This window comes from Penicillium diatomitis (assembly GCF_028827545.1).
Source record: "Penicillium diatomitis strain IBT 30728 chromosome Unknown utg000001l_segment0_segment0, whole genome shotgun sequence".
Lineage (NCBI taxonomy): Eukaryota > Fungi > Ascomycota > Eurotiomycetes > Eurotiales > Aspergillaceae > Penicillium > Penicillium diatomitis.
In genome coordinates, this window is record NW_026623173.1 from 2,334,464 (window position 1) to 2,359,292 (window position 24,829).

Sequence of the window (24,829 nt, forward strand, 5' to 3'; positions counted from 1 at the left end):
TTTTCATTCTCTCCCACTTGCTGGACTTATATTCCCAGTTTCCGAAATCTGTATTACTCCGGATTGTGACCACCTTTTTTTCTCCCTCTTGTTTGATCTCATCATCCTTTCCTCTCCGTTTTGCCAATAATGACATGTGTTACGTGACTTCTTTATTTGATTTCTCTCCCCCTTCTTTTCTTTTATCGCAACCCTTGTCTCCCTTTCCCCTTCTTTGTTCCCCTCCTCTGTCTGCTGTCACCATGCATATTAGCGGTTAGGTCCGGGCTGGCTGGAAAAGTTGTTTTCGTCTTTCTCCTTCCTGTCAGGGCAACTCTTTCTTCATCTTCCTCTTTCCCTGTCTTTGACTCTGCATCCTTCTATGACGTACTTCTCCCGCCTCTATAGGTTATTCTGAAAAGGTGGGAGAATCTTGACATGTGTTTTCTCTTCATGCATATGTCCCATTCTTCTTCCTTTGTGGTAGCCGGTAGATGTCTGGTGTCTGTGGTGTCTGTTGATTTTTACGAATTCAATGGTCTCCCCATGTCAATGATTTTTTTTTTCAGTCCCCTCCGTTTGCTCAGTGCACACGTCTGTTGCTTGTTTCTATTAGCCACTCTCGCTTGATTGGGATACTGCGTCTGACCCATATTCCGTGCTTGGCTTTGCAAGCTCTGACTGGCATATGCTATATTGAGAGGGTGTAGGGTTCCTGTCAGGTCGTTGATCCTGATACCAAACCAAAAGGAAATAATGATAACTCAAGTGAATATAAATTAGCTAGTGACTAGTTTGTGTATTCCAACGGGCCAGAAGCCTTTGTTCATCATGATAGCGTACTATATTAGCCCCGCGGGCATAAGGGAATTTGCATAGTAAAGCATCAACGTCCTGTCTTGGGTCTCTGATGGGCTTTGTTCAGGGCTGAAGTCGGTCGCGTGTTCTTGGTCAATGAGCCAGATACATGACCATGTCTGGGTTGAGTAGATTTTTCAGACTCGGAGAGGTATAAGATGTTGGATAGTGCTTTCAAAAAGAGAGGCTTTAAAACTATATACCTCGGTATGTAGTATGTCAGTATGTAGTGATTAGCGGACTAGTGCTTTGATGGGTAAGGTAATCACGTATTAAGACTCTCTAAATCTAATTACATACACTACTTCTAGTAGTCTCGTGAGTAGAAGAATTGAGTCATGCATTGAGACTATTTCAGTCTAATTCCTGCTTCTACTAGTCTCTCGAGGAAAAGAGGTTCATCGCAGAAAAATTATCATCTTGATTCATTCGGCATTTCATTTACTATTGCATTGATGCACCGTCCCCAAAGTACTTTTGTCAGACAGTACGTCTAGTCGTCTACTAGTCTAGTAGTATCTGCTATCTAAGTATCTACTAACTTCATCAGCCGCTGCGGGCCACACAATTTCTCTTGAGTTATTAACTGCTTGTGGGAGAGCTGCCCTCAACTCATATTCAGATGCTGACCCAGACTATTCGAAAGATGTTGTTGCATAATTTCGGGTGATTGACATCTGGAATAGGCACACAAGTACACACTGCAGTGGGTAATTCCCCCTTTCAACGTAGCACAAGTAACAAGCTCTCAGAAGTATATTTGCAGCGGAACGAAGGTTCTAGATCACTAGATGCCTGGTGGATCAGGCATGTATCTCGATCCCCAAGCTCAGAAGCCAAAAAGCGATGGTTCACCAGTTGCCGCATCGGAATGGGATGAATCACCGAATAGGAAGACTATTCAGCCAAGCATATGCATATCACCATGACCATTATCCCGTCAGTAGTATACGTAGAATCTACTGGAAAACCTAAGCAATGCAAGAGAAGCAATTGTAGTCCTAATCAGTTCCAAGATTAGCAACAGTGACTCGACTAGTACAACTACAGTCACACTCGTGCACGGGGATGGACTACGGGGGGCGGTGACCCGTTGCTTGGAACAAGGTGGAAAGGTGGAAAAGGTGGAAAGGCGACCGGTGGAAGTTGCTGGACCGCCGTAGAAGCACCATCCGTCGGTTTCGCTGAACCCACCAGAATTTTTTGGAATCACGGCCAGCTCCCTCACCTCCTCCTCGTTCTGGTCCCTCTCTCCACCCCATAAGATCTGCGTTTATCCTGTGGCAGATTCTGTTTCTTTCTTCATCTCTCCCCCAGAATCTCCTGTACGTATTAATTCCTCTTGCCCTCCCGGTCTTCAAGGCCAATTCAGCTTTTCCTTTCCATCACTCTTCCCATACTACCACTGCCTCTGCCACTGCCACTGCCATTGCCATTGCCACCACTACTGCTACGATTGCCTCTCCGTCACTTCCACCCTCTTCCTCACTTCATCTCGACGTCTTTTTCTTGACTTTTGGAAACATCTGTCCAGGAGATCACAAGATTTGAAACTATCCCCTCATCCACTTGGGCCCATCACACTCTCTTCCATCCATCTTGATCAGACACATCCCGCTATCGCCGGTTGATCATCTCTTTTCTCCATTCTAATCCTTTACGCCTAATTTCAGAACACACATCGCCATCATGCCCGAGACTTTCGAGTTCCAGGCTGAGATCTCTCAGCTGCTCTCGCTGATCATCAACACTGTCTACTCCAACAAGGAGATTTTCCTGCGTGAGCTGATCTCCAACGCCTCCGATGCGCTGGACAAGATCCGCTACGAGTCCCTCTCGGACCCCTCCAAGTTGGACTCCCACAAGGACCTCCGCATTGATATCATCCCCGACAAGGAGAACAAGACCCTCACCATCCGTGATACCGGTATTGGTATGACCAAGGCTGTAAGTTGATCCCTGTCAACGCTACTGAGGAAAAGAAACGAAAAAAAGACTCTGTCAAAAAAAAAAAAAAAAAAAAAAAAAACATAGGACTAACGCATCATCTGTGTAGGACCTCATCAACAACCTGGGAACAATTGCCCGCTCCGGTACCAAGCAGTTCATGGAGGCCCTCTCCGCCGGTGCTGATATCTCCATGATTGGTCAGTTCGGTGTTGGTTTCTACTCTGCCTACCTCGTCGCCGACAAGGTCACCTTCATCTCCAAGCACAACGATGATGAGCAGTACGTCTGGGAGTCCGCCGCCGGTGGTACCTTCACCCTGACCCAGGACACCGAGGGCGAGCAGCTCGGCCGCGGTTCCAAGATCATTCTTCACCTGAAAGATGAGCAGATGGACTACCTCAACGAGGCCCGCATCAAGGAGGTTGTCCGCAAGCACTCCGAGTTCATCTCCTACCCCATCTACCTCCACGTCCTGAAGGAGACCGAGAAGGAGGTTCCCGACGAGGATGCTGAGGAGTCCAAGGAGGAGGAGGGTGACGAGAAGAAGCCCAAGGTCGAGGAGGTCGACGAGGAGGAGGAGAAGAAGGAGAAGAAGACCAAGACCGTCAAGGAGTCCAAGATCGAGGAGGAGGAGCTGAACAAGACCAAGCCCATCTGGACCCGCAACCCCTCCGACATCACCCAGGAGGAGTATGCCTCTTTCTACAAGTCCCTCTCCAACGACTGGGAGGACCACCTCGCTGTCAAGCACTTCTCCGTTGAGGGTCAGCTCGAGTTCCGTGCCATCCTCTTCGTCCCCAAGCGTGCTCCCTTCGATCTCTTCGAGACCAAGAAGACCAAGAACAACATCAAGCTCTACGTTCGCCGTGTCTTCATCACTGACGATGCCACCGACCTCATCCCCGAGTGGCTCAGCTTCGTCAAGGGTGTTGTCGACTCTGAGGATCTGCCCCTGAACTTGTCCCGTGAGACTCTCCAGCAGAACAAGATCATGAAGGTCATCAAGAAGAACATTGTCAAGAAGACCCTCGAGCTCTTCCAGGAGATCGCCGAGGACCGTGAGCAGTTCGAGAAGTTCTACTCTGCCTTCAGCAAGAACATCAAGCTCGGTATCCACGAGGACGCTCAGAACCGCCCCGCTCTGGCCAAGCTGCTCCGCTACCAGTCCACCAAGTCCGGTGATGAGAACACCTCCCTCACCGACTACATCACTCGCATGCCTGAGCACCAGAAGAACATCTACTACATCACTGGCGAGTCCATCAAGGCCGTTTCCCAGTCTCCCTTCCTGGACACCCTCAAGCAGAAGAACTTTGAGGTTCTGTTCCTCGTTGACCCCATTGATGAGTACGCCTTCACCCAGCTGAAGGAGTTCGATGGCAAGAAGCTCGTCGACATCACCAAGGACTTTGAGCTCGAGGAGACCGACGAGGAGAAGGCCGAGCGTGAGAAGGAGGAGAAGGAGTACGAGGACCTTGCCAAGGCTCTCAAGAACATTCTCGGCGAGAAGGTTGAGAAGGTCGTTGTCTCCCACAAACTCATGGGTGCCCCCTGCGCCATCCGTACCGGCCAGTTCGGTTGGTCCGCCAACATGGAGCGTATCATGAAGGCCCAGGCCCTCCGTGACACCTCCATGTCCTCCTACATGTCTTCCAAGAAGACCTTTGAGATCTCCCCCAAGTCCAGCATCATCAAGGAGCTCAAGAAGAAGGTTGAGGCTGACGGTGAGAACGACCGCACCGTCAAGTCTATCACCCAGCTGCTCTTCGAGACCTCCCTGCTGGTTTCCGGATTCACTATTGAGGAGCCCGCCAGCTTCGCCGAGCGTATCCACAAGCTCGTCTCCCTTGGTCTGAACATCGATGAGGAGGCCGAGACTGTTGATGAGAAGGCCACCGAGGCTGCCGCCCCGGCGGAGGCTACCGGTGAGTCTGCCATGGAGGAGGTTGACTAAACAGTTTTCTTTTTAAGCATTCTGTTTTGGTTGCCTTTTTCTCTCTCTCCAGCATTGCAGCGCTGTGTTTTCCGCCATAGCTCTTTTTAAAGAAAAAAAGGATTTGGGGTTATACAAGAGAAGACAAGACCACTTGCTTCGTTTTCCCCGTGTTACTTTTTTTTTCCGGTCTGCTGGCGAATGGCATTACCCTCATAATTCTTTTTGTTTTGACAAAGTTCTTACGGGAAATGGGATATGGGATTTTACGACCCTTGATGTTTTATCTTTCTTCGTTCTTATTCAAAAAAAATTTCACAATTCAAGATGAATGAATTGACATTATTCTTGACATGGTTCATTTATCATTGTAGAATCATAAGAACGTTGTCTTGAGTTCTTGAGGCTAGTGTCGATGGAGAAGACAAGTACGATAGACGAGGCAGTGATACTAGACTTTTGAGAATTTGACTCTACATTCTCAACCAAATCGTTAACAACAGTGAAGTTGATAGAGTGGTACCCAGGGACAATCCCGACCTCATCACCATCCCTGTCTGCGTTGTTCTGCGAGTAGACCGATAAATTGTGAAATTTGTAAACTGACTCAACTCCTCAACTTGTCACTCGTGGATCAGTGATATACTACCGCCACACCCATTCCGAACCCTGTCTCTCAGGCAGTAACTTAGTTCCCTTCACTAGTCCCGTGCACAACTGACTAGTAAGTACTACTTACTAAGTAGTAACTAGTAACTACAGTGCATACTGCATTTGCCCTCTACGAATAATCGAATACTCAATCCCGATGCGTGGACGCGGCGTGAACTCAAAAACTTATTTGATCGGATGCACTTCGGGAAAACTGTTCAGACGACTCCACCCGTCCACCTTTTTTGTCTCTGTGGAAGTTCACCGAGGGATGGGGGTCGTGGAGTCATGGAGGGTTAGCTAGTAGTTACTGGCAGTAGCTGGAAGCTAGTAGCTACATGGGATAGCGGGACTTTGGTGGATGGGTCGAGGAGAGGACGTGGGCGTTGACGTTGATGTTGACGTTGACGTAGGTAGGAAGGTGTCAATGCAAGTACTAGTAGATTTTTCCCAGAGCTATACTCGTATCATGTATAATGTGTGTAGATTGTAAGACGAAGCAATGCTCCCTTTACATGCCCATATATTCCTCTTAAGGCGAGAACATGCACTCGACACAGACATTGATGAATGAAGTACATTCCGTACGGTGAGTGTACAAGGTAGAGTGTCTAAGTGTACAATGTACGGTATATAATCCAATAGACAGTTCACAGTTGGATTACGCGATACGAGCTCGACACGGTTCCTTGAGAGCGAACACTTTTTGCGTGGATATTCTTCATTCACCATACTAATTTCTGTAGAGGATGAATATGAATATGACTATGACTATGACTATGACTCTGCAAGACTAAGTAGTAAGTACCCCGCCATCGAAAACCCAATTTCGGAGGAGGCAAGGAGGGGCGAGCGGACCGGAACAGGGCATGAAGATGGAGTCGGTGAGGTCAACCTTTTTGGGTCCAGGACTCCAGTGGTCCACTATTGGACTTTGGGAAGTTGGGAAGTTGGTTGTGCTGCACTACTATGTAGGCTCCTGGATTGAGGTTTTCAGTGTCTTTGGTGATTGTGGTGGGTTTCACAGTAGGACGACGACTTGGCTACAGGTTTTGAGGTCGGGCTGTATAATGATTAACTAGTAGTAGCCCTGTAGTTAACTATGTCAGAAGTGTTAGTGAGAAACTAAACATTGATTGTTCCTCGTGGCTTGGAATTCTCACTTCAGACTTGACTTTGACAATCCCTTTTTTTTCCAGTTTCACCCTTTGCTTTGCTCCGTATATAAGGTCCTTCCTCAGCCTGTCCACTGTTAAGCATACATTATAAGCGGTCTACCCCTCTACAATCCACACTCTTCAACTCTCAACCCTCAACCCTCAACCATCTCGAAAATCCCCATCTACACCCCCATCAAAACCCGCCAAAATGGTCTACACAATCGTCGTCCGTGAGTTCACACCCAAACCCACCTGAACCCCATCTCCCATCTCCCTCACCAACTCACCAACTCACCCCCCTTCTTATTGCAGACCTCCGCGCCAAACCCGACCAAGAATCCATCGCCAAGCTGCACGCCAAACTCCTCGAAGCATCGGCCGTCTACTCGCAGGACAAAGAGACGCTGTCGTGGTTCGTCATGCAGTCCGTCCACGACAAGCAGGACTTTACCATCGTCGAGCGCTACCTGCACGAGTCGTCGCAGGAGTATCATCTGAATAATCCGTACTGGAAGACGTTCGATCCGTATGTGATTCCGTTGTTGGAGAAGGAGATGGATTTGAGGAGGTTTGAGGAGTTGGTTTGAGGGATGGGTCGTGTGGATGCTGGGTTTGTCAGGAGTGAGAGTGGTGTTGAGTGATGGGATATCTATATATATATGTGGACACTGGACAGTGGATACTGTTGACTGTATAGTGTACAAATGTCGCAAGTGGACCGTTCGGTTTCTCTCGTTTCTACCAAGTCGGGGTCTGTGACTCGTCGGGTCTGTCTACCGAGCTGGGAATGTCTGGCTGTTGGCGGCAATGACCATGTCGAGCTTTTCTAGGCTGAACTCAAAGCAGTGAAATTGGTTTATTTAAGCCTGCCTCGTCTTCCACGAGCATAAGAAACTCCCATCCTCATAACGCGCATGCAAGCAAACCCCTGAAAGACAATTGGATATATCATCGTAAAGCATAAAGCAGTAGAAGAGGAGACCCTGGACAGGCGCAGTCCAGCCAGCATGTCCACGTCCGTGCTTCTCTCTTCCTCCCCCTTCAACTCCCGGCTCTTCACCCATACCCCTCGCTACACGCTCACTGCTCCATACTTCCAGGCCAGTGATCAAGATGAAGTTCGGCTAGACTCTTGGTTGGAAATCCCCAAGACCGGGCTGCCCATAGTGCCAGACCCCCGACAACACCAACACTACCCACGATTTGCACCAGAATCCAACCACGTCGGCCGAGGTCATCGATCCAGCTCACCACGCCCAACGGGTCATGTGCGCTGAGTCCGGCCATGCGGTACTTTTGGTGGCCATTGCCACCACGTGAACGCATCTCTTTCATCACACCGCGGTGCACGTCTGTCGCTGTCTGGCCAACGGGGACGAGAGAGCCGTCAATCACACACTCGTTGAGTCGTTCGGTCAGCCAGACGGCCCGGTCGCCTCGTGCAAGGGCGGCGTATCTCTCGCGCTCGTTTTGAAGACTACGTTGGAGATCGGTGGCCCATTGAGCCAGTCGCACCTGGGCGATGCGCTCTTCGTGGCGCGTGTAATCGGCCAAGCGAGCGAGAGTATATGTCGGGATTGGATCACCCAACGAACAGACCGAGGCGTTCAGCGAGGTGCCGGGCGGAGACCTCCAACCCGAGCTTGGAGACGAGATGCCAGAAAGTACATGTTCATGTTGATGAGTGTCTCTTGAGCTCGCAGGTGATGAGCTCGGTCCAAAGTCAGTGCGTCCTTGGATGAGTTTCTTGGCGGCCGAGTGACGCAACCAGGCGAGGTTGTCCCGGTCAAACATGCTCGATACCAACACGCCCAGCTCGGAGGAGACAAGGGGCTGTTCATAATCAGGACTCATCAACGTGCTTGCATCCATGACTTCCAGATCGGTGGTTTTCTCCGACGAGATCGCATATGGAGGTTGTGGCGCTGCATTGTCTACACCAAACGGTGAGTTGCTACTGAAGAAGAAGGGTTTAGTGCCGACATCCTGGGCCTGCTGTCGATACGCCTCCTTCAAGGCAAGGATAGCTTCGGGCGTCAGGGTATCCGCTTTGGCCACGAGAGGAATCACATTGCTCAGTTCGGATAGCTTGCGAATGCACTCTACGTCCGTGGATAAAGTGTCTGTCACAGGGCGGGGGTGAGTTTGCCGTAGTTCTCAGAAGTTGCAGTGCCAGTGGACTTCACTCACCTTGAGCAATCAAGTATAAAACCAGGTCCACCTGAGTACCGCCATTCCCAGCGAGCAGATTCTGAAAATCCACATCAGAACCCGATCCCGATCCTGCAAGAGCGGCTCGTTGTAGTTGCTGTCGCATGTATTGCAAAATCGAATGCGTTTGGCCCGCTTGACTCAACGCCGTGGAAGCGGTATCCACAAAACATAGATTCCGCTCGAGCACAATCTCGCCAATGCTTTTCCGGCGTCGAAGCACTCGCGAATCTTCAAGATCCGACCACCACGGCGGATAGGGCTTGGTACTAGCGTAGATCTCGGTGATGGAAGTGGGCATTCCGCGAGTGGGGACCGGACCGGAGTGGAGACGTGCAGCTCGGCGCCTGTCCAGCGGATTGACCGACGAAGGAACATCGATAGAATCAACGTGAACGATATCCTCGCATGTTTGGACAATCGCCTTGATCAGAGAAGTCTTGCCAGATCCTAGATATTGCAGCAAGACCTTGGTTTAGTACACGAGTCATGAATCTCGAAAATTATATGTGTGTGAAGACAAACCGGGGGCTCCAGCTACCAGCACCTTGAACCTCCCCATGGCCTTTCCCCGCTCCGTAAACGGTCGGCGACTGGGCATCTTAATACTCGGCATGATCAGCTGCGAAGCACCCACAAACCCCAGTCGTGGTGACGCTCGGGTCTGGTCTTCCTCTTCATCGCCCGAAGCCATTGCCTGGCTATTGATCTCCTCGGTGATGGACACATCGTCCAGATGTCGCAACGATCGATTAGAGATGGATTTTGGGCTGCTCGGTAACGACAGTGGTTCATCCGGATGGAAGGGTGTCAAAGGACGGGACAGTATCTCGGAAGATGGTGGCTGTGTTGAGGAATCTCGTATCTCGGCTTGACCCAGTTGGATAATGGTAGACCGGCGCCGCGAGCACCTTATCTCTTGTGGCGAGTCCGATCCCGATGAGGAGCTGCGCGTGCATTGACTGAATGCGCTGGGGACACTTTGTGGACTGGTAGGTATTTCTGGTTGACCAAAGCTTTCAGTGAGGCTTTGGACTCCATACATGCTTGCCTTTACCTCGCCGGTCGCATCTGGCGAGGGGCTGCGATCCTCCTCATCGGCGTACGGATTGCGGGAGAGAAAGAAGGTTGCGGGGGCGGCGGAGCGGGGATCTAGTGTAGGGCTCGAGGAGGGGAGATCCGCAGAATGTTTTCGGGGAAGTGGTGACATGTCAGGCACTGGCCGCATCGTGGAGACATTTGTGAGGAGTGAGACCAGGGCTGATGAAAATGAGATAGGGTCAATATTAAGCACTGGAGATGGTGTTGAGCAGAGAAGAGGGGGGTGGAATGATGCTCTAATCAGTCCCGTGTGTCCGTCTTTGCTGCGTATGTAAGCCGAGCATCACGCGATGGGTAGTGGAAAGCTGGACCAGTGACAGCCCGCGGGGAAGAAACGAGGGATGCTCGCGGGGGGGTTCCGCGGAGTGCTGGTGGTCGAAGAGAAACAGAAAATATTGGCATGGACAAGGGATTGTGAACAGAGGGGGAGAATGGGCGTATCTTGCGCAAATACTCTACGATGATAAGAAGGGTGTAAAGATTTGTTGCGTGATATCTGAACCTTGTCGATACTGATAGTGCAAAAGCCATTAGTTACTAGTGGTAGGATAACTTATGGTGCGGCACTGGAGCTGCTGACGCCTTGCAGTGCTTAGTCTTACTCTCGGTCTTACCTTCTTTGGTCTTTTAACATTGACACCAATCCATACCGCAACCGGAATGTCAAGGGGGTGGCTTAAACAAGCAGATACATCACATAGGAGAATGTTCAGGAACGTGAATATGTATTTAAAGGGTTTGACTTCCAGTGTACTCTCCATGAGTCCAAGGCGAGTGGTGTATATGAATAGCGAAGTAGTTCTTCGTCACACCCCACTTTGTCTACAACATCAAGTACATACGGAGTACATCCTGCCATATCAACGCAGATGATTGTCATTAGTCCACCAAAAATAAGCTGATATACGATAGATGATCCCAGCAATTATCAATTAAGGCAAGATGGCCGAGTTGGTCTATGGCGCACGGTTCAGGTTCACCTGGTCCAAACTTCCGTGTCTCGAAAGGGGCGTGGGTTCGAATCCCACTCTTGTCAACAAATTATCTTTTTGTTTTAGTTTGGCTCTTTCATTCCCTGTGAGATTTAGATGCTCATGGTGTCTTGTTATTTTTTTCCTTGCCTAGAGAACTTTGTTCCATTACTTGGTGATTCCCAACTGCCAACCAGCAGATCCTGAGGGATCCACCAGACTTGTCGCGGACTAGGGATGATAGACGGAATAGATGTCTGTCGATTCCATGCTGATTCCTTCAATCTACATGAATGCGCATAGGTAACTAGGTATTCCACCAGTAGGTAGTAGGGTGTTATGTAGAAGAACAACCGGCTCTCGCGCCAGACCAACAAATTTGTTCAGTATGGATGCTACCTATTCTCTATTATCTCGGTGGAAGTATCCTTCGGGTTCCGTGTTCGGTTGTTTATTGTTCTACTACCAGTCAACGAGTGCCTTGACGTAGCGGGTGCAAAATATATACTCCGAGACAGCCACAATGTATCTCTCCCGAACGAGAGCAATCAAGTCCACGAGCAAGTGGACGTACTCCCCACCGCACCAACCTCTCCGACCTGTCCCAAAATCAATCAAGATACTCGATATATATACCTAATCTACCCACGAGACCCAACCTAACAAATGCTCCAACAGGAAGCGCCCGCAGCCGAGACCGTTGACATCCGACACCAGACGCGATGCGAGAGAAGCACAAGTCGAAACAAGTAGTTTTGTTCAATCATATAAACACATTTACCCCATTCTTTCATCAAATGGTAAGATGGCCGAGTTGGTCTAAGGCGTCAGGTTAAGGTCCACCTTAGCATAAATTCCTGATCTCGTTTACGGGGCGTGAGTTCGAATCTCACTCTTATCATTGAATTCCCTTATTTTTTTTTCTTGCTTTTTCTTGGTTCGGCGAGTTGGTTCCTTTTTTTGCTCATGTCATATGACCACGACACACCCATCATATCTACGTCGTTGTCGGCGTCGCCGTAGGGGAATAAAGAGGCCTTCCACTTAGTAAATCTTATATGTGCACCGGGGTTCACGTCTGTGCAGTGTCACCAATCATACAACCATACAGCGCAAAGCATCTCAGAAAGACTTGCTCAAAACTGTACCAGGCAGTAAGTGAGAATCGGCGCGCAGGTTTCGCTTCATACTCGACAATTGCCAGGCGTGGTACGGGCAGGTACTTGGATTGACCGTGAAGCCCAGAGACGCAGAACAGAACTGTTACTTCCACAGTTGAATGATCGACGATGTATATCGCCTACATAAATAGGGTGGTGCTGACCATGAGCTCAGTGGAGCCTCGATTGGATCGCCATGTAAACAGGCCATTGTTAGATACAAGAGTCGAGAATGGAGGAAGTTGAACGTAAGACCTTTGTTGAATCTCAAGCTCGGACATTTGATATGAATGTCGAAAGTGACGACGCTACATTATCATCAGAGAGACCGAGGTCACAAAATTGAATGTATAACTATACGTGGCCTCGCAACGAGGTACCGGATCTATGTACAACGCAACTCCCTCCTCCAGGTACTCTGGCGATCCAGGATGGAATAAAAGAAGACGTGAAAGCGTGCGAAAAAAGTGACTAGTACTCGCAAATCGAGTGACTCTCGCTCCTCGTCTCGACGAGGGAGGAATGGTGATATATCGCCAGAAAGGCAAGACTAGTAATGAACATGACAAGATGAAGTAGTGAAAAACGATGACGGTCAACTGTTGTCTATAGCTTGGCGCGAGGAGCAGACTCCTCGGACAGAGCCTGCTCGTACAATTGGTCCAGAAGTTGGCGGTAGACCTTGACGACGGGGGGACGCTTGAGCTTGAGACTAGATGGGGGAGAGGGGGTATGTTAGCTTCATTATGATTCTTGGTTGATTTCCCTCGGGAAGAAAGAGGAGAAAAAGGGAAAAGAGCGGGACGGAGGAGGGAAATCTCCCCGGTTTTGAAAGGGACGACTTACGTAGGAGTGAGCAGGTTGTTTTCAACAGTAAACGGCTCCAACTTCAGCGAAACGTTACGCACACGCTCATACCCAGCGAGACGGTGCTTCTTCGCCACACGATCGAAATCACGCAGCACGGCCTTGCGGATCTTTTCATCTGAAAGTGCAGACTTGATCGCCTCAAGGTCGGTAGCGGCAATCGTCTGACCCAGGACCTTGCTGGCATAGGGGGCGAACAGATCGGGCGCAACGCCAAAGATACCAACCAGGAAGGTCTGCATGCTATCACCGTGCACGTACGCCTGAGCAAGATAGCCCAGCTCAGACATGAAGATACCCTCCAGACGCTCAGGCGAGATGTACTCTCCCTGAGCGAGTTTGAGGACGTTCTTGCGGCGGTCAATGATGATGATGCGGCCCATTTCGTCGATCTGGCACACGTCGCCGGTGCGGAACCAGCCGTCCTCGGTCATGGCCTTGGATGTCTCTTCGGGGTTCTTGAAGTATTCGTTGAACATGTTGTTTCCGCGTAGGAGCAGCTCACCACGAGGATAGGGCTTGTCCTCGACGGAGTACTCCATATCTGGCAGGGACAAGAGGCAGACCTCGGTACAGGGGGCGATCATTCCGCAGTTGCCTGAGCTGAGATCCTCGGTGGACTGTGCAGTCGCACAGGCATAGGACTCTGTCAGACCGTATCCCTGGACAATGTCGGTGCCGGTGGCGACACGGAGGAAATTGTGGAGAGTAGGATCGAGGGGAGCAGAGCCGGAGACCATGTAGCGAGCACGCTCCAGTCCAATAGCCGAGGCAACCTTCTTGGCCCAGATGCGGTCATACAGAGCGTGCCGGATGGTCGCCTTGGAGGGGTCCGGGTTCTTCAAGTTGGCGGTCTTTGCAGCCACGATGTGACGGGACATGGCGCCCTTGAAACCAGGAGCCTCGATGGTGGCAGACCGGATCGCGCTACCGAAGCGGCTGTACAGACGAGGCACGGACATGAAAGCAGTGGGCTTGAGGAGCTTCAAGTCATCCACCAGCTCGACAATGTTTCCGTGGAAGTAGCCGATCCGAGCACCGCCCCAGAAAGCGCAGTGCTCGGAGAGACGAGCATAGATGTGAGCAAGAGGGAGGTAGGAAACCATGGTGTCGTTCTTTGACTGACCACAAGTGATCAGACCTGCGGAGGTGGCGGCAACGGCGCTCCGGTGAGTCAAAACCACACCCTTGGGGGGCCCGGTCGTGCCGGAAGTGTAGTTGATAGTAACGATATCAGTCGGGCCAGGAGGGTTGTATCCACGCTTGGAAGCTTCACCCAGAGCCTCGACCTGGTCGATGGAATAGATGGAGAGATCGTGGCCGGCGGCCATGGATTCCAAGATGGCGCGCTTCGAGTAGCCATTCTGCTCGCCCGCATCAAGAGGGTCAAGACAAACAATCATCTTGAGGTTGGGCAGAACATTCTTGAGCTTGAGGAGGGTAGGGATATGGGGGAGAGAAGTCACGACACAGCTCAATTCGGCGTGGTTGATAATGTACTCGGTAGCGTCGGGAGCGAGCACATCGTAAATAGAGACGGAGTAGAGGCCCTGCGACATGCAAGCCAGGTCTAGTCATGACAATATAATCAGTAAAGGATGATCATCTCCCGAAGCCGTCCGCCCCTCCCCTTCCTGCGGGCGGCCATTCTGTTTCGTTTTTGGTTCACGGACTAGGTAGGTATTTCACATACCGGTAATCTGCCACTCCGGGCGGTTTTGACACCACAGACCAATACCATATTGACCGGAACGGTGGCAACCATGCTTGTTATGCAGCTCAACAAGACCAGCACCAAAGTTTGCACGGCGTTTTTGAACCTCCTCATACGTGAGCCACTTGTAATCATCCCAAGTCTTGGTTGCCGAATTGAACGGGCGCCAGCCAAGACAATGATTCTTGGGCTGACGGTTGGCCGTGGACTCGAAGATATCATGCGCAGTGAGAACCTACGCGAATGAAACCGGTCATCAGTTTAAGGAGTCGAATCGACCAGTTGATTTTGAGGAATTGATTTGAGGTGTGTTCGCAATCACAAGCCTGCTTGTCTCCACGTACCTCGGGATCCAACGTGCTCAGCAGCTCCTTTGACGAATTCCATGCGCGATAGATTGGACTGCGACCAGGCTGCTCCGTGCCGGGGATCGCCACCGAGTAAGGCTTTCCCTTTGGAGGGCCCTTTTTCAACTCCTCGGCTTTTGCGAGGTGAGGCGGTTGTGAGAAGAACATGACGAGGGTAGCCTAACGAGAGCGCAAGTGATTTTTCACGTATTAGCACTCCATAGTCCAGTCAAGCGAATAATTGGCAGGTCACCACAAATGAACAGCGAAGCGGTTCGAGGATATCTGAACGGGGGCTATTATGCTTTACCTGTCAGGAAAGAGCCGAGGTTCAACGGTCGTCTAGTCTCACACAAGAAGAGAAAAAGTTATACACGCCAGAGGCTCGCAAACAGCCCAAAGCGACGAAGATGATAGTTATCCGAGAGGTAGAAAAAGAAAGACAAGAGGGAGGTTGAAGCAGTAATCAGGGGAAACCCGGGGGAGCCGGGGATTAGAAATGGACTTGGGAAAAGGCACTGGGCACTGGGCAGTGGGCACTGAGAAGAGAGACTGTGGAGAAGCAAAGACGAGGAAATCCGGAGGAGAAGCGTACCATGCCTAGTTGGAACTATATCGCGACCAACAAGAGGGCCAGGCTTCAAGGCCCCAATGGTTGGACCTCGGCATAAATTGGACGGTTGACGCGGGAAGATACATCGTGTTTGTATGTACTATGTAGGGTGGACGCAGGTACCACTTGCCGGGCCAATTCCACGCCCACGAGGTAGCCGATCCCCTTTCATCACTTGCTCGGCTGCCCCCAAAGTCCAGGTGGGTCCCGCTCACATGTCGGGTTCACGTGGTTCCGTGAGAGTCAAGGAAGTCCCGTGATATGGCTGACTCTACTGACGTACTGAGTAGCGAGACTGAGTACTCCTCCGATTACTATCAGTATCAAGTACTTACTACTTACCCCTTGAGGTCCCAGTCTTGATCTGGTCGGCTGTCTCTTTGTATAACGGTGTTCATAGATGCTTTTAAGGATGATGACTTGGGACGATCCTTCTTCATCTCGAGATTTTGATCAGACCCTCGATTACAATGAGAGCGAGATATTCCAAGTATTACCACTTTAAAGACCACTCTATGTACTTGGACACCAACCCAACGCGCAAGACCAAGCTTTTCAACAATGACAGAAGAGAGAATTAGAATATGGTCATGTCTCATTTTTTACATACAAGCGGGAAGCGACCCCAGATGCTGACTATGGACAGGAAGAGCGTTTTCAGCTCCAAGTATACATCGAGGACACGAAAACGCAGGGTGAGGGTAGCGGCGTAAGGAAGAAAGCGAAACCTGAACGCCATGCAAACAATGTCCTTCTATTGTACCCAAGCAAAAAGGACAACAGACAGTGAGACTGTGGAAGAAAAGGAAAGGAAGAGGATGTTTGTTTTTTTTTTTGTACATTCGCGACAGGCAGATCAGCCGCTGATCCACTGCCACATCTTGCCGTACCAGGTGGTAGGCTCGACAGTCTCCCAATTCTCACTGTCGGCAGTGGTTCGGCCGGTGTCCAGGTCCGCTTCGATGGGCTTGACAAAGGCGGGACGGAAGATGATCTTGTGACCGAGATACAACACCACAAACAGGATCAAACTGAGATAGCTGATGAAGAAGTTCTCCACTTGGAAACCACCAATAAAGGCAGTGAATCCCTGGGTCAAAATGATCAGGCAGTTGAAGAAAAGTCCGTACCACGACAGCCAGGGCTGCAGGATCGCCTTGTAGGGCAGAATATCACGCGAGATGTTACGGGCCTTGAGAGCACGCTGGAACGCCAAGTGGCAGCCGTTCAAGGAGGCCCAGGTGATGAAACCGGCAACACCGGAGATCTGCAACAACCAGTTGAACACCGTTGAGCCCGAATTGGAGACATTCAGGAAACCAAGGAGACCGAACAGGGCGGTGAAGGCGACCGCGTAATAAGGCACACCGCCCTTGCTGGTGCGCTTGAAGATGCGAGGGGCAAAGCCCTCCTGAGCCAGACCGATGAGGATACGGCTACCACTGTAGACGTTGGAGTTGGCAGCCGAGAGCACCACGGTCAACAAGACGGCATTGATGATACTAGGAAGGACGTTGACGCCGGCGCGACGAGCAGCGACGACAAAGGGCGAGCCGTTGGCGTTGGAGGCGCTGACACCACTGGCGACCAAGCCGGGGTCATCCGAGGGCACCACGATACCGATGAAGAAGATGGTCAGGATGAAGAAGAAGACAATGCGGAAGAATGTCTTGCGGATGGCAGACGGCACAGTCTTGCGTGGGTTCTCCGTCTCTCCCGCAGCGATGCCGACCAACTCAGTGCCCTGGTACGAGAAACCGGCCTGGATCAGACAGGACCAGAAGCCGACAAACTTGGCGAGAGCCGGATTGCCCTCGATCAGGTGAGGCACAAACGGACCGGGGTTCACCCAGTAGCGGAAACCGATATAACCCTCCTTACCCACACCGGCGTTCATGCAGATCGCAAAGATCATAAAGCCGATCACAGTGAGGACTTTGATACTCGAAAACCAAAACTCCATTTCTCCGTAGAATCCGACAGGCAACATATTGAAGATGACAATCATGACCCAGAAGACGGCGATGAAAATGGCGATTGGGATGTTTTCATCCCAGAATTGAATGATGAGGCCGGTCGCGGTGAGCTCCAAAGCAAAGGTTGACGCCCATGAGAACCAGTAGATCCAACCCATGGAGAAACCCAAGCTGGGATCGATCAAACGGGCCGCGTACGAGGTGAAAGCACCGGGGATGGGGATGTACGTTGCGATTTCACCCAATGCCGACATGACCGAGTACACAATGGTACCGACGAAGATGTAGGCGATGAGCGCACCGACAGGGCCGGCATTTGCAATGGCCGTACCACTTCCGATGAACAGACCTGTACCAATTGTACCACCTGGGATGGGACAGAAGATGATGTTAGACGGTCTTTACATTGCTCCTCGATACAGATAGAGAGTCAACTCTCCAATGGCAGGGGGGTTGGGTTTGCACTCACCGATAGCAATCATCTGCAGATGACGACTCTTCAACTTGCGCTTCAGATCGGGCAGCGGGTTTGATTCCCGACTGGCGCCGTGCTTTTCATAATCGACATCGTACTGATTGCTCGCCGGTTGAGGCTCAACCTGCGTGATGGGACCGCCCGACTCCAATTTTCCCTTGCCTGACTCGAACTTGTCGGCGACCATGATGATGGAATGTTGCTGCTGCTGCTGCTGCTGCTGCTATGAGGAGGAGAGCAGATCCAGAGAGGAACAGTCACCACAGCGCAAGACTGGATGATCGGAAAACAAACAAGGACTGCAGGTGGTGAAATAAAGGACAGAACAAGAGGAGACAAGTATAATTCCCCAAAGAAGAAGAAAAAATATTTGCACCCAGCGACGGAGTGTCAAGAATCACGCTTCTCTCCCAATGACCCCAGGCAAGAAGAGTCAGAGGGGAACCGTTCGAGGACCGCAGATTACAGCACCGGCTCCACCGTTGAGTGAGAGCAATGGAGTAATCCCACTGATAACTGCACGGTCGGTACCAGAAATGGTTGTAACTTGTCTGTGATTTCTCTCCGTCTCGAGTTTTCCCGAGTCTCGGGGTGGATTCGAGGAACTAATCGAGGGAAATCCACACGCGACGTCAAGAATTCTCCTCTCCGACCCTCTGATTGCCCAAGACGGGTATAACCTTAGGTAAAAGAAATGGTCGAGAGCGGACGAAATCTGGGGAATGATGGATGAGGGAGGTAGTTCTTGGCCAACCTGCGTTCTCAATGTGCGAGATGTAGGATTTAAGAGGTATTGATCATTGACTACTCTTCAATTTCATTCAGCCCTGCCAGTTTCTTCTTGTATCAAAAGTTTTAGCTTCTCGGCAGACCTTTCAAAGTCAGACGGAAAAGCCAAAAAAGAGAAATCTCTGCACGAGCTCCGAAACCCAAAACGTTAACGGATGCCGAATTTTCTTTTTTTTCCACATTTTCCTTCCTGTTCGCCCTGGCCATGTGGGCCGCGCCGCATCCATTGAAAATTTTCAAGCCTGCTGGTGGCGACAGGAGGTCAAAAGTCGCCAACACTAGTGTTAGTCTGTGGATAGAGAGAGAGAGAGAAGAAAGAGAGAATGACCAGCCGATATGACATGGCAATTGGAATGATGCTTACTGATTAGTCGCTCCGACGCGGTTCGTCTATATATGAAGGTGCCCGTTATCTATCACTCCTCTTCGCTCAGGCCTCTTGACTCTTGCTGTACGTTCTTACTTTTTACCATTGCAATTCGTCCAAGATTTGTTCGGGACTACTTCTGCTGCCTGCAAAATTGGTATTCTACTACTGATCGACCATCTTCCTGCAGTCAATGGTCACTACGACTACATGGAAGAGTTTTGTGAGAACATCCGCCGAGTATCAATCACTGTACAGATGGATTGGAGTGTCTAGTAGTCTACAGTCCACAATGCACATTCAAGTACCGAGTCTTCAGTCTTCAGTCTACAGAGTACAGAGTACAGACTATGGACGGTCTCCAATTTCTCTCAGTGACTCAACTGCAGCCACCGTCAGTCACTCGTGTACAACTGTACAGTATACAGGTACACTGTACAGAACTGTCCTTTTCGGAGACTCGGACTGCAGCAGGAGGAAGGCGCCACCCGCCGATCGGGGGTTTCCCGAAGAGGAGCCGCTTCGGGTCAGTTTCGGTCTTGGCTTGGGCGGCCGGCGGCGTGTCCGCGGTCAAGTTTGGAAGTCAAAGTTGTGATCATCACTCATCAGTGCTAGTAATACTAATCACAGATTCACCGTCGCGGGGATTAAATAGATCAGCTGCTCCCCAAGTCCTTCTCAACTGATGGATTTCTCAACTGATGGATATCATCATGATGATCTCAAATGAGGGCTTGGCTCATGCAGTCATCATCTCACCATCTCCAGAGTGCAGCGTCTGCAGCGTCTGCAGACTGCCAGACACCGATATGGAACCAACCTAGTCTATATTCTATAATCCGAGTCTTGTCCTGGACTTTCCATTCGAAAGGTTGAAAGCGATTCTCAATCTCCCGGTCGGGAATTGCCCGTCCTCACCCGCCAGACGTACAACTGTAATTTACACTTTTACGCCGGTTTCGGCTCCATCCGATGCCATGAGTCAGCCCGTGCCGCCAATGACTCAACCTGGACAAGGATCGCGGACAAGACCGCCTCGGTGGACCGTCCCATACTTGGAGGCGCGGTTACTAACCCACGCGGGTTAGTGTGCAGGTGGTTCTGCGTTGCCGTCTTTTCCGCCCCAGCACGAGAGAGACTGAGTATTAGGGTAGTAGAGTACAGTTGCCAGGGTCTTTGGTCTTTCCTGTCGTCTAGTCCATCCTGTTACTGTCCCATTGGAAGGCTGGGCCATCAAAGACTTCAGCCACATGGGTAGCCAATCATCTGCGGACTATGTCATCGCATAGCACACGCATTATCCACATGGACTACTCACTCCATAGTTTATTGGATTATCATTATCAATCTCATTATCCAATATCCACTAGCCACTTGGTTGGTGCTGCGATGACTATCAGTACCAACTCATCAAGTATCAAGTATCAAGTATCAACTCATCAACTCATGAAGCTTATTGACCTACCAACATCAAGCTCCCCATCTACACAACTTACCCTTGAAAAGACATCCCCCTGACTATCCCTAGACAGGCTCGTGTTCCCGATCCAAGTCCACGGTCAACTCACCCGAACCCCCAAATACTAACGAAGAAGCCCCGTTCGAGTCTCTCCGCAACGCAAAGATCATCTTTCCAGTAGTAGAGAGTAGAGAGGAGAGACCCAGACCAGAAACTAGAACCCAGGGAGAAATACACTACCAATCCTACCGATATCCATGAATCAAACAGGCAAGAACCAACATTTCCCGAGTTTAAAAAACTCTAAATGGCTAGAAGTGACCCATCGGCTGGAGCCCGTGGGAAACCAAGCCGATCTCATATCCAGATTGACATGAGTCCTCAAAGCTCACTGCTTGTCTGATCCCAGAGGCATGCCGTAAGGCGGGATGCGGGACGCGGGATCAACTGACTAGATATACCGATGTATGGCAAACCATTCTATCGAATGGTTTGGCATAGACCTTTTGGTCTAATGGTAATACCATGTGAGCAACGGCACCGGGATTCCATCTGATCTTCATGAAGAATTACCAGGGCAAGGGCAATGTATTGTTCATTTGTTATAAGATTAAGAGTGAAAGACCTGGCGAGTAGCGGACTCCCGAGTCACCGCTAGTCAGGACTCAAGACTCGGTAGTTCACCAAGACGGCAGGTCTTTCAAAGAATGAGCTGGTCGTAAAGACATTCACCATCTCATCTCCTGATTCAATCTCAATATCCCTGGATTTGATAAACCCCCCCCAGAACCGCAAAACAAACAGAGGGTATCGTGGGGAAACACCAAAAGAAGCGTAAAAAGATCACGGACTGGGCCTCGTAATCGATCGCCCTCATCAGATACGCTCAAGTCAACCCAATTCAAGCAATCGCTGAGCTCCAAAAAAAAAAAAAAAAGTCATCTCATCAATCATATCTCGATTCCCTCGTCATTACCCTGCACTAGACACCCAAATGAGCATTATTGGTCTTTTGCGCACTTTCACCACTACGACGATGCTCTTTGAGATCCATGATGGCAAAAAAAGTGGTCACCACAAAGAGGACCCTAAATCAGCCCCGGCAAGAAGATCAATCAGTCATTGAGAACCACATCAACTCAGCTGTAGGATTGACTCACCATTCAAAAGCCCCAAACACCGTCACCGCCTGCAAAGCCCGGCATGCACTCCAGCGGCAATACATCGGGGCAGGCAACTCTGCACCCAGGGCAATAAAGCCGGCAAACCAGAAGATCATGGTAATCACCTCGACTGCGGGGATGACATAGCGGTGTGCGAGGCGCGGGGCATAAATGGGGGCTGCGAGGAGGTACGGTGTTGCGACAAAGGTGGTCCAGCAGCCGAGGAAGAGGAGGTAGTTGACGGTATTGTAGCTGGTCCAGGGGTAGCCCCAGACGCTGATCACTGTGGAGTTGAGATGGCGAGGGTGAGCTTGGTGTTTCTTTGATTGACGGGCGAGAAGGGAGACGTCGACGATAGTCCATCTGGGCAGAACCTGTCGATTGATTCACTTACCATACGCCGTCAACGCAACCACAATCAATCCAAAGAGGATTTGCACAAAGCGCACGGCATAGATCCAGGGCATTGCCATTGTTGATGTGATGGATAGCGTATTGGAATCGTTGAGTTGTGGAGAAGTGCTGATGTATCGTTGTCCGTGAGAAAATGGAGGAGCCGACAGGGGTTGATGAGGAGATGAGAGAGGACGAGCAATAGAGAGTTGCAATATCGCACGAGAAGCTTGATTCTTCTCTTTGTGAAGAGTATAGAAGATGCCGGTCACGATCGCTCGAAATGGAAAGTGCGGCAAAATGGTCCTTTCAGGTTTGTTATGAGTTTACTGCGTCAGCACGCCGTGTAGTGCAATGTCGTCTCAAGTAGGCCACCGCTGTTCCAACAAAGAAAAAGAGAAATCTTTCAACGATCTTCCTCAGGCAGTCCCGCCCATACATATACTACTGCAAACGTCATCGTCATCCGTGACACCTTGACGTGGCTGTCATGTGCCGACAGAGTCGCACGCAGTGGCTGAGGGGGCTTGCGCCGAGATGCACCCCCTGCGCATACTGGCTGACGACCATTCCTGAATGGGCGCAGGGCGGACGTGCATACTGCATAGTATGCAATGCGCCCATCAAGTCGGCGCCTAATGTACTTGAAGTATGATGTCGACTCTGTTTTGCTACCTGGACTGCGCGCCCCGCTAGAGCTTTTTACCTTTTGACTAGCGGCCCCTGGGTGGATCGAATCGGGGTTGACTCTTCAGCCGACGGAAATCGTGTATCTCGCTCTTGTTGAGTCAGAGTGTTCCCCGGTTCAGTATTTATTTCCACGTGGGGATTGTTCCACAATTAGTAGCATGGAAGACAGGTTGATGGTCCAAGTCAGCGAATGCTGAATGCTTAACTACAGTCATAGACAGGACAGAGCGGTGAGGCCGTTCACCGTATGCCTAGATGGCTTTTTTAAATGGTCGAAAGTGTAACCGCGGTAGACCAAGAACCGAGTGCGACGAGGGTTCTTCCACATTGGATTGCAAGGGTAACAGAACTGTGGCTGAACCTATTTCATTTCAGGTTCACTACTACTCACTTGTTGTTGATGATCCAACTGATATCCTGCTGCCTGGCTGACTTGGTAGACTTGGCAAGAACTTTTAGCACAGCCACTTTCACCAAAAATGGCGAGGAAAGCATGTGATTGTGAGGCCAAATGCGGTAATTCGATTGTACATCGTTCTCTATCCCGCGCCGGCCCAAAATTTGAAGCCCCAGCCGAGGGGCAGAGGTGTCCCTTCAACGATGAGGGTCCTGCGGCTTCGAAGCAGTAAGCACTGAAGCAGCAAGTACACCGCAGAAGTCCATTTGGTCAGATAGATGGACTAGACTCAGGATTACAGTGCAGTATTACTGACAAATTTCTCTGTCTCAACCTTTGCTTGAAAGCTACTACCCTCAGGTCTGTAGAAGACAAATTCGGTCAGACACCACCCAAATACACAATGACGTCATTGGAATACAGTGGAATCCGCCCAAAGCCACAGGCGACGCCGCGATAGTAAGCCAAAATTGTGAACTTGTACAGTCTGAAAGAATTGTGGACATACAAGATTGCTCAGGCTTGCTTACACTGGACGCTTTTCCTTGACCTTGAACTTGCATCATGATTGAACATTCTTCTAGGAAGCATCATGTGCGGCCCGTACTCGACAGTCAACCGCGGAGTCTCCATGCAAGGGACCTGGCCAGTTGAAGGATGGTGGTATAATGCTATCTCAGACAAGGCTCCCAACATAGAGACTTGAAGACGTATGAGCGTCTGTTTCATCCAGGGCTAGGCTCCTGGGGACAAACTCTTAATATACAACTTGTCAAAATGAGCTCCACCTCCATCAGATCGGAATCTCAGGGGCTCTAAAAGCCAAGGGTGGGACACTGTAGAGAAGAGCTAGCTCAAATTCAGATCCATGAATTGCTCGAACAGAGACCTCATTGCAAATTGGAGTGGAACGAGAAGTTGCTTCTCATGTAAGTGCTTGGAAATTTTGTATCCATTAGTTGTGACCCTATTGTATGTCTCTGGGTAGGTTGAAGATTCCCCTGCTGCATCCTTCTTTTGTCACTGTGTCCTTTTCTCCTGTCAGTCAGCGAGCATTGCATTGCCCTGTTGCTTCGATTCGAGCGACTCTTTCATGTCCCTGTAGGAGCAACTTTAGAGACAAGAGTACGCGATGGCCTTTGACACATCCCCCTTCACGCGCTCAATCCATGGCTCCGGATCTTACCCCACGTCTGAGTGTGGTGGTGAGCGTGCAACCTGACATGATGTAGAGATCGAGGACAAACCCATCATCTGCTTCATCCGATAATCGATCTTCCAGGTTTATCCCGGGTAATACAATTCTTCTGTAACTTCTCAAGGGTCGACCCCGATACCTTTCTTTCTAGAAGTCTCCAAACTACTATATTGCCAAGCGCACAGTTTCAGTTCCCAGGAACTCGCTACGTCCAGTGTCAAGCAGTCTATACTCTATACAGTATACACTAGGTATACACTAGGTATACACTAGGTATACACTAGGTATACACTAGGTATACACTAGGTATACACTAGGTATACACTAGGTATACACTAGGTATACACTACATTGTCCATCCCCATCAATCCCCAACAACCTCGCCAAGAAATGAGTCAACGAGCTAC

General features: G+C 50.3%; 6 protein-coding genes across 6 annotated transcripts; 2 read left to right on the forward strand and 4 right to left on the reverse strand.

Annotated features, from left to right (window-relative positions):
* Positions 1–2,526: 2,526 nt before the first annotated feature.
* Positions 2,527–4,741, forward strand: hsp90 (chaperone Hsp90; the record flags this gene model as incomplete). Its single annotated transcript, XM_056930294.1, has 2 exons — positions 2,527–2,784; positions 2,894–4,741. The coding sequence occupies 2 exons, from the start codon at positions 2,527–2,529 to the stop codon at positions 4,739–4,741; spliced, it is 2,106 nt and encodes a 701-aa protein (XP_056794587.1).
* Positions 4,742–6,739: 1,998 nt separating this feature from the next.
* N7539_000691 (putative quinol monooxygenase) lies at positions 6,740–7,118 on the forward strand (the record flags this gene model as incomplete). Its single annotated transcript, XM_056930295.1, has 2 exons — positions 6,740–6,761; positions 6,844–7,118. The coding sequence occupies 2 exons, from the start codon at positions 6,740–6,742 to the stop codon at positions 7,116–7,118; spliced, it is 297 nt and encodes a 98-aa protein (XP_056794588.1).
* Positions 7,119–7,611: 493 nt separating this feature from the next.
* N7539_000692 (uncharacterized protein) lies at positions 7,612–9,970 on the reverse strand (the record flags this gene model as incomplete). Its single annotated transcript, XM_056930296.1, has 3 exons — positions 7,612–8,654; positions 8,722–9,192; positions 9,268–9,970. The coding sequence occupies 3 exons, from the start codon at positions 9,968–9,970 to the stop codon at positions 7,612–7,614; spliced, it is 2,217 nt and encodes a 738-aa protein (XP_056794589.1).
* A 2,610-nt stretch (positions 9,971–12,580) lies between these two features.
* On the reverse strand, positions 12,581–15,070 carry N7539_000693 (putative AMP-binding enzyme; the record flags this gene model as incomplete). Its single annotated transcript, XM_056930297.1, has 4 exons — positions 12,581–12,686; positions 12,821–14,411; positions 14,535–14,790; positions 14,900–15,070. 4 exons carry the CDS (start codon positions 15,068–15,070, stop codon positions 12,581–12,583), a joined length of 2,124 nt encoding a protein of 707 aa, XP_056794590.1.
* A 1,301-nt stretch (positions 15,071–16,371) lies between these two features.
* Positions 16,372–18,153, reverse strand: N7539_000694 (putative arginine transporter; the record flags this gene model as incomplete). The annotated part of the gene is made up of 2 exons (XM_056930298.1): positions 16,372–17,858; positions 17,961–18,153. The coding sequence occupies 2 exons, from the start codon at positions 18,151–18,153 to the stop codon at positions 16,372–16,374; spliced, it is 1,680 nt and encodes a 559-aa protein (XP_056794591.1).
* A 3,410-nt stretch (positions 18,154–21,563) lies between these two features.
* Positions 21,564–22,217, reverse strand: N7539_000695 (MARVEL domain-containing protein; the record flags this gene model as incomplete). Its single annotated transcript, XM_056930299.1, has 3 exons — positions 21,564–21,669; positions 21,742–22,027; positions 22,139–22,217. The coding sequence occupies 3 exons, from the start codon at positions 22,215–22,217 to the stop codon at positions 21,564–21,566; spliced, it is 471 nt and encodes a 156-aa protein (XP_056794592.1).
* Positions 22,218–24,829: the final 2,612 nt, after the last annotated feature.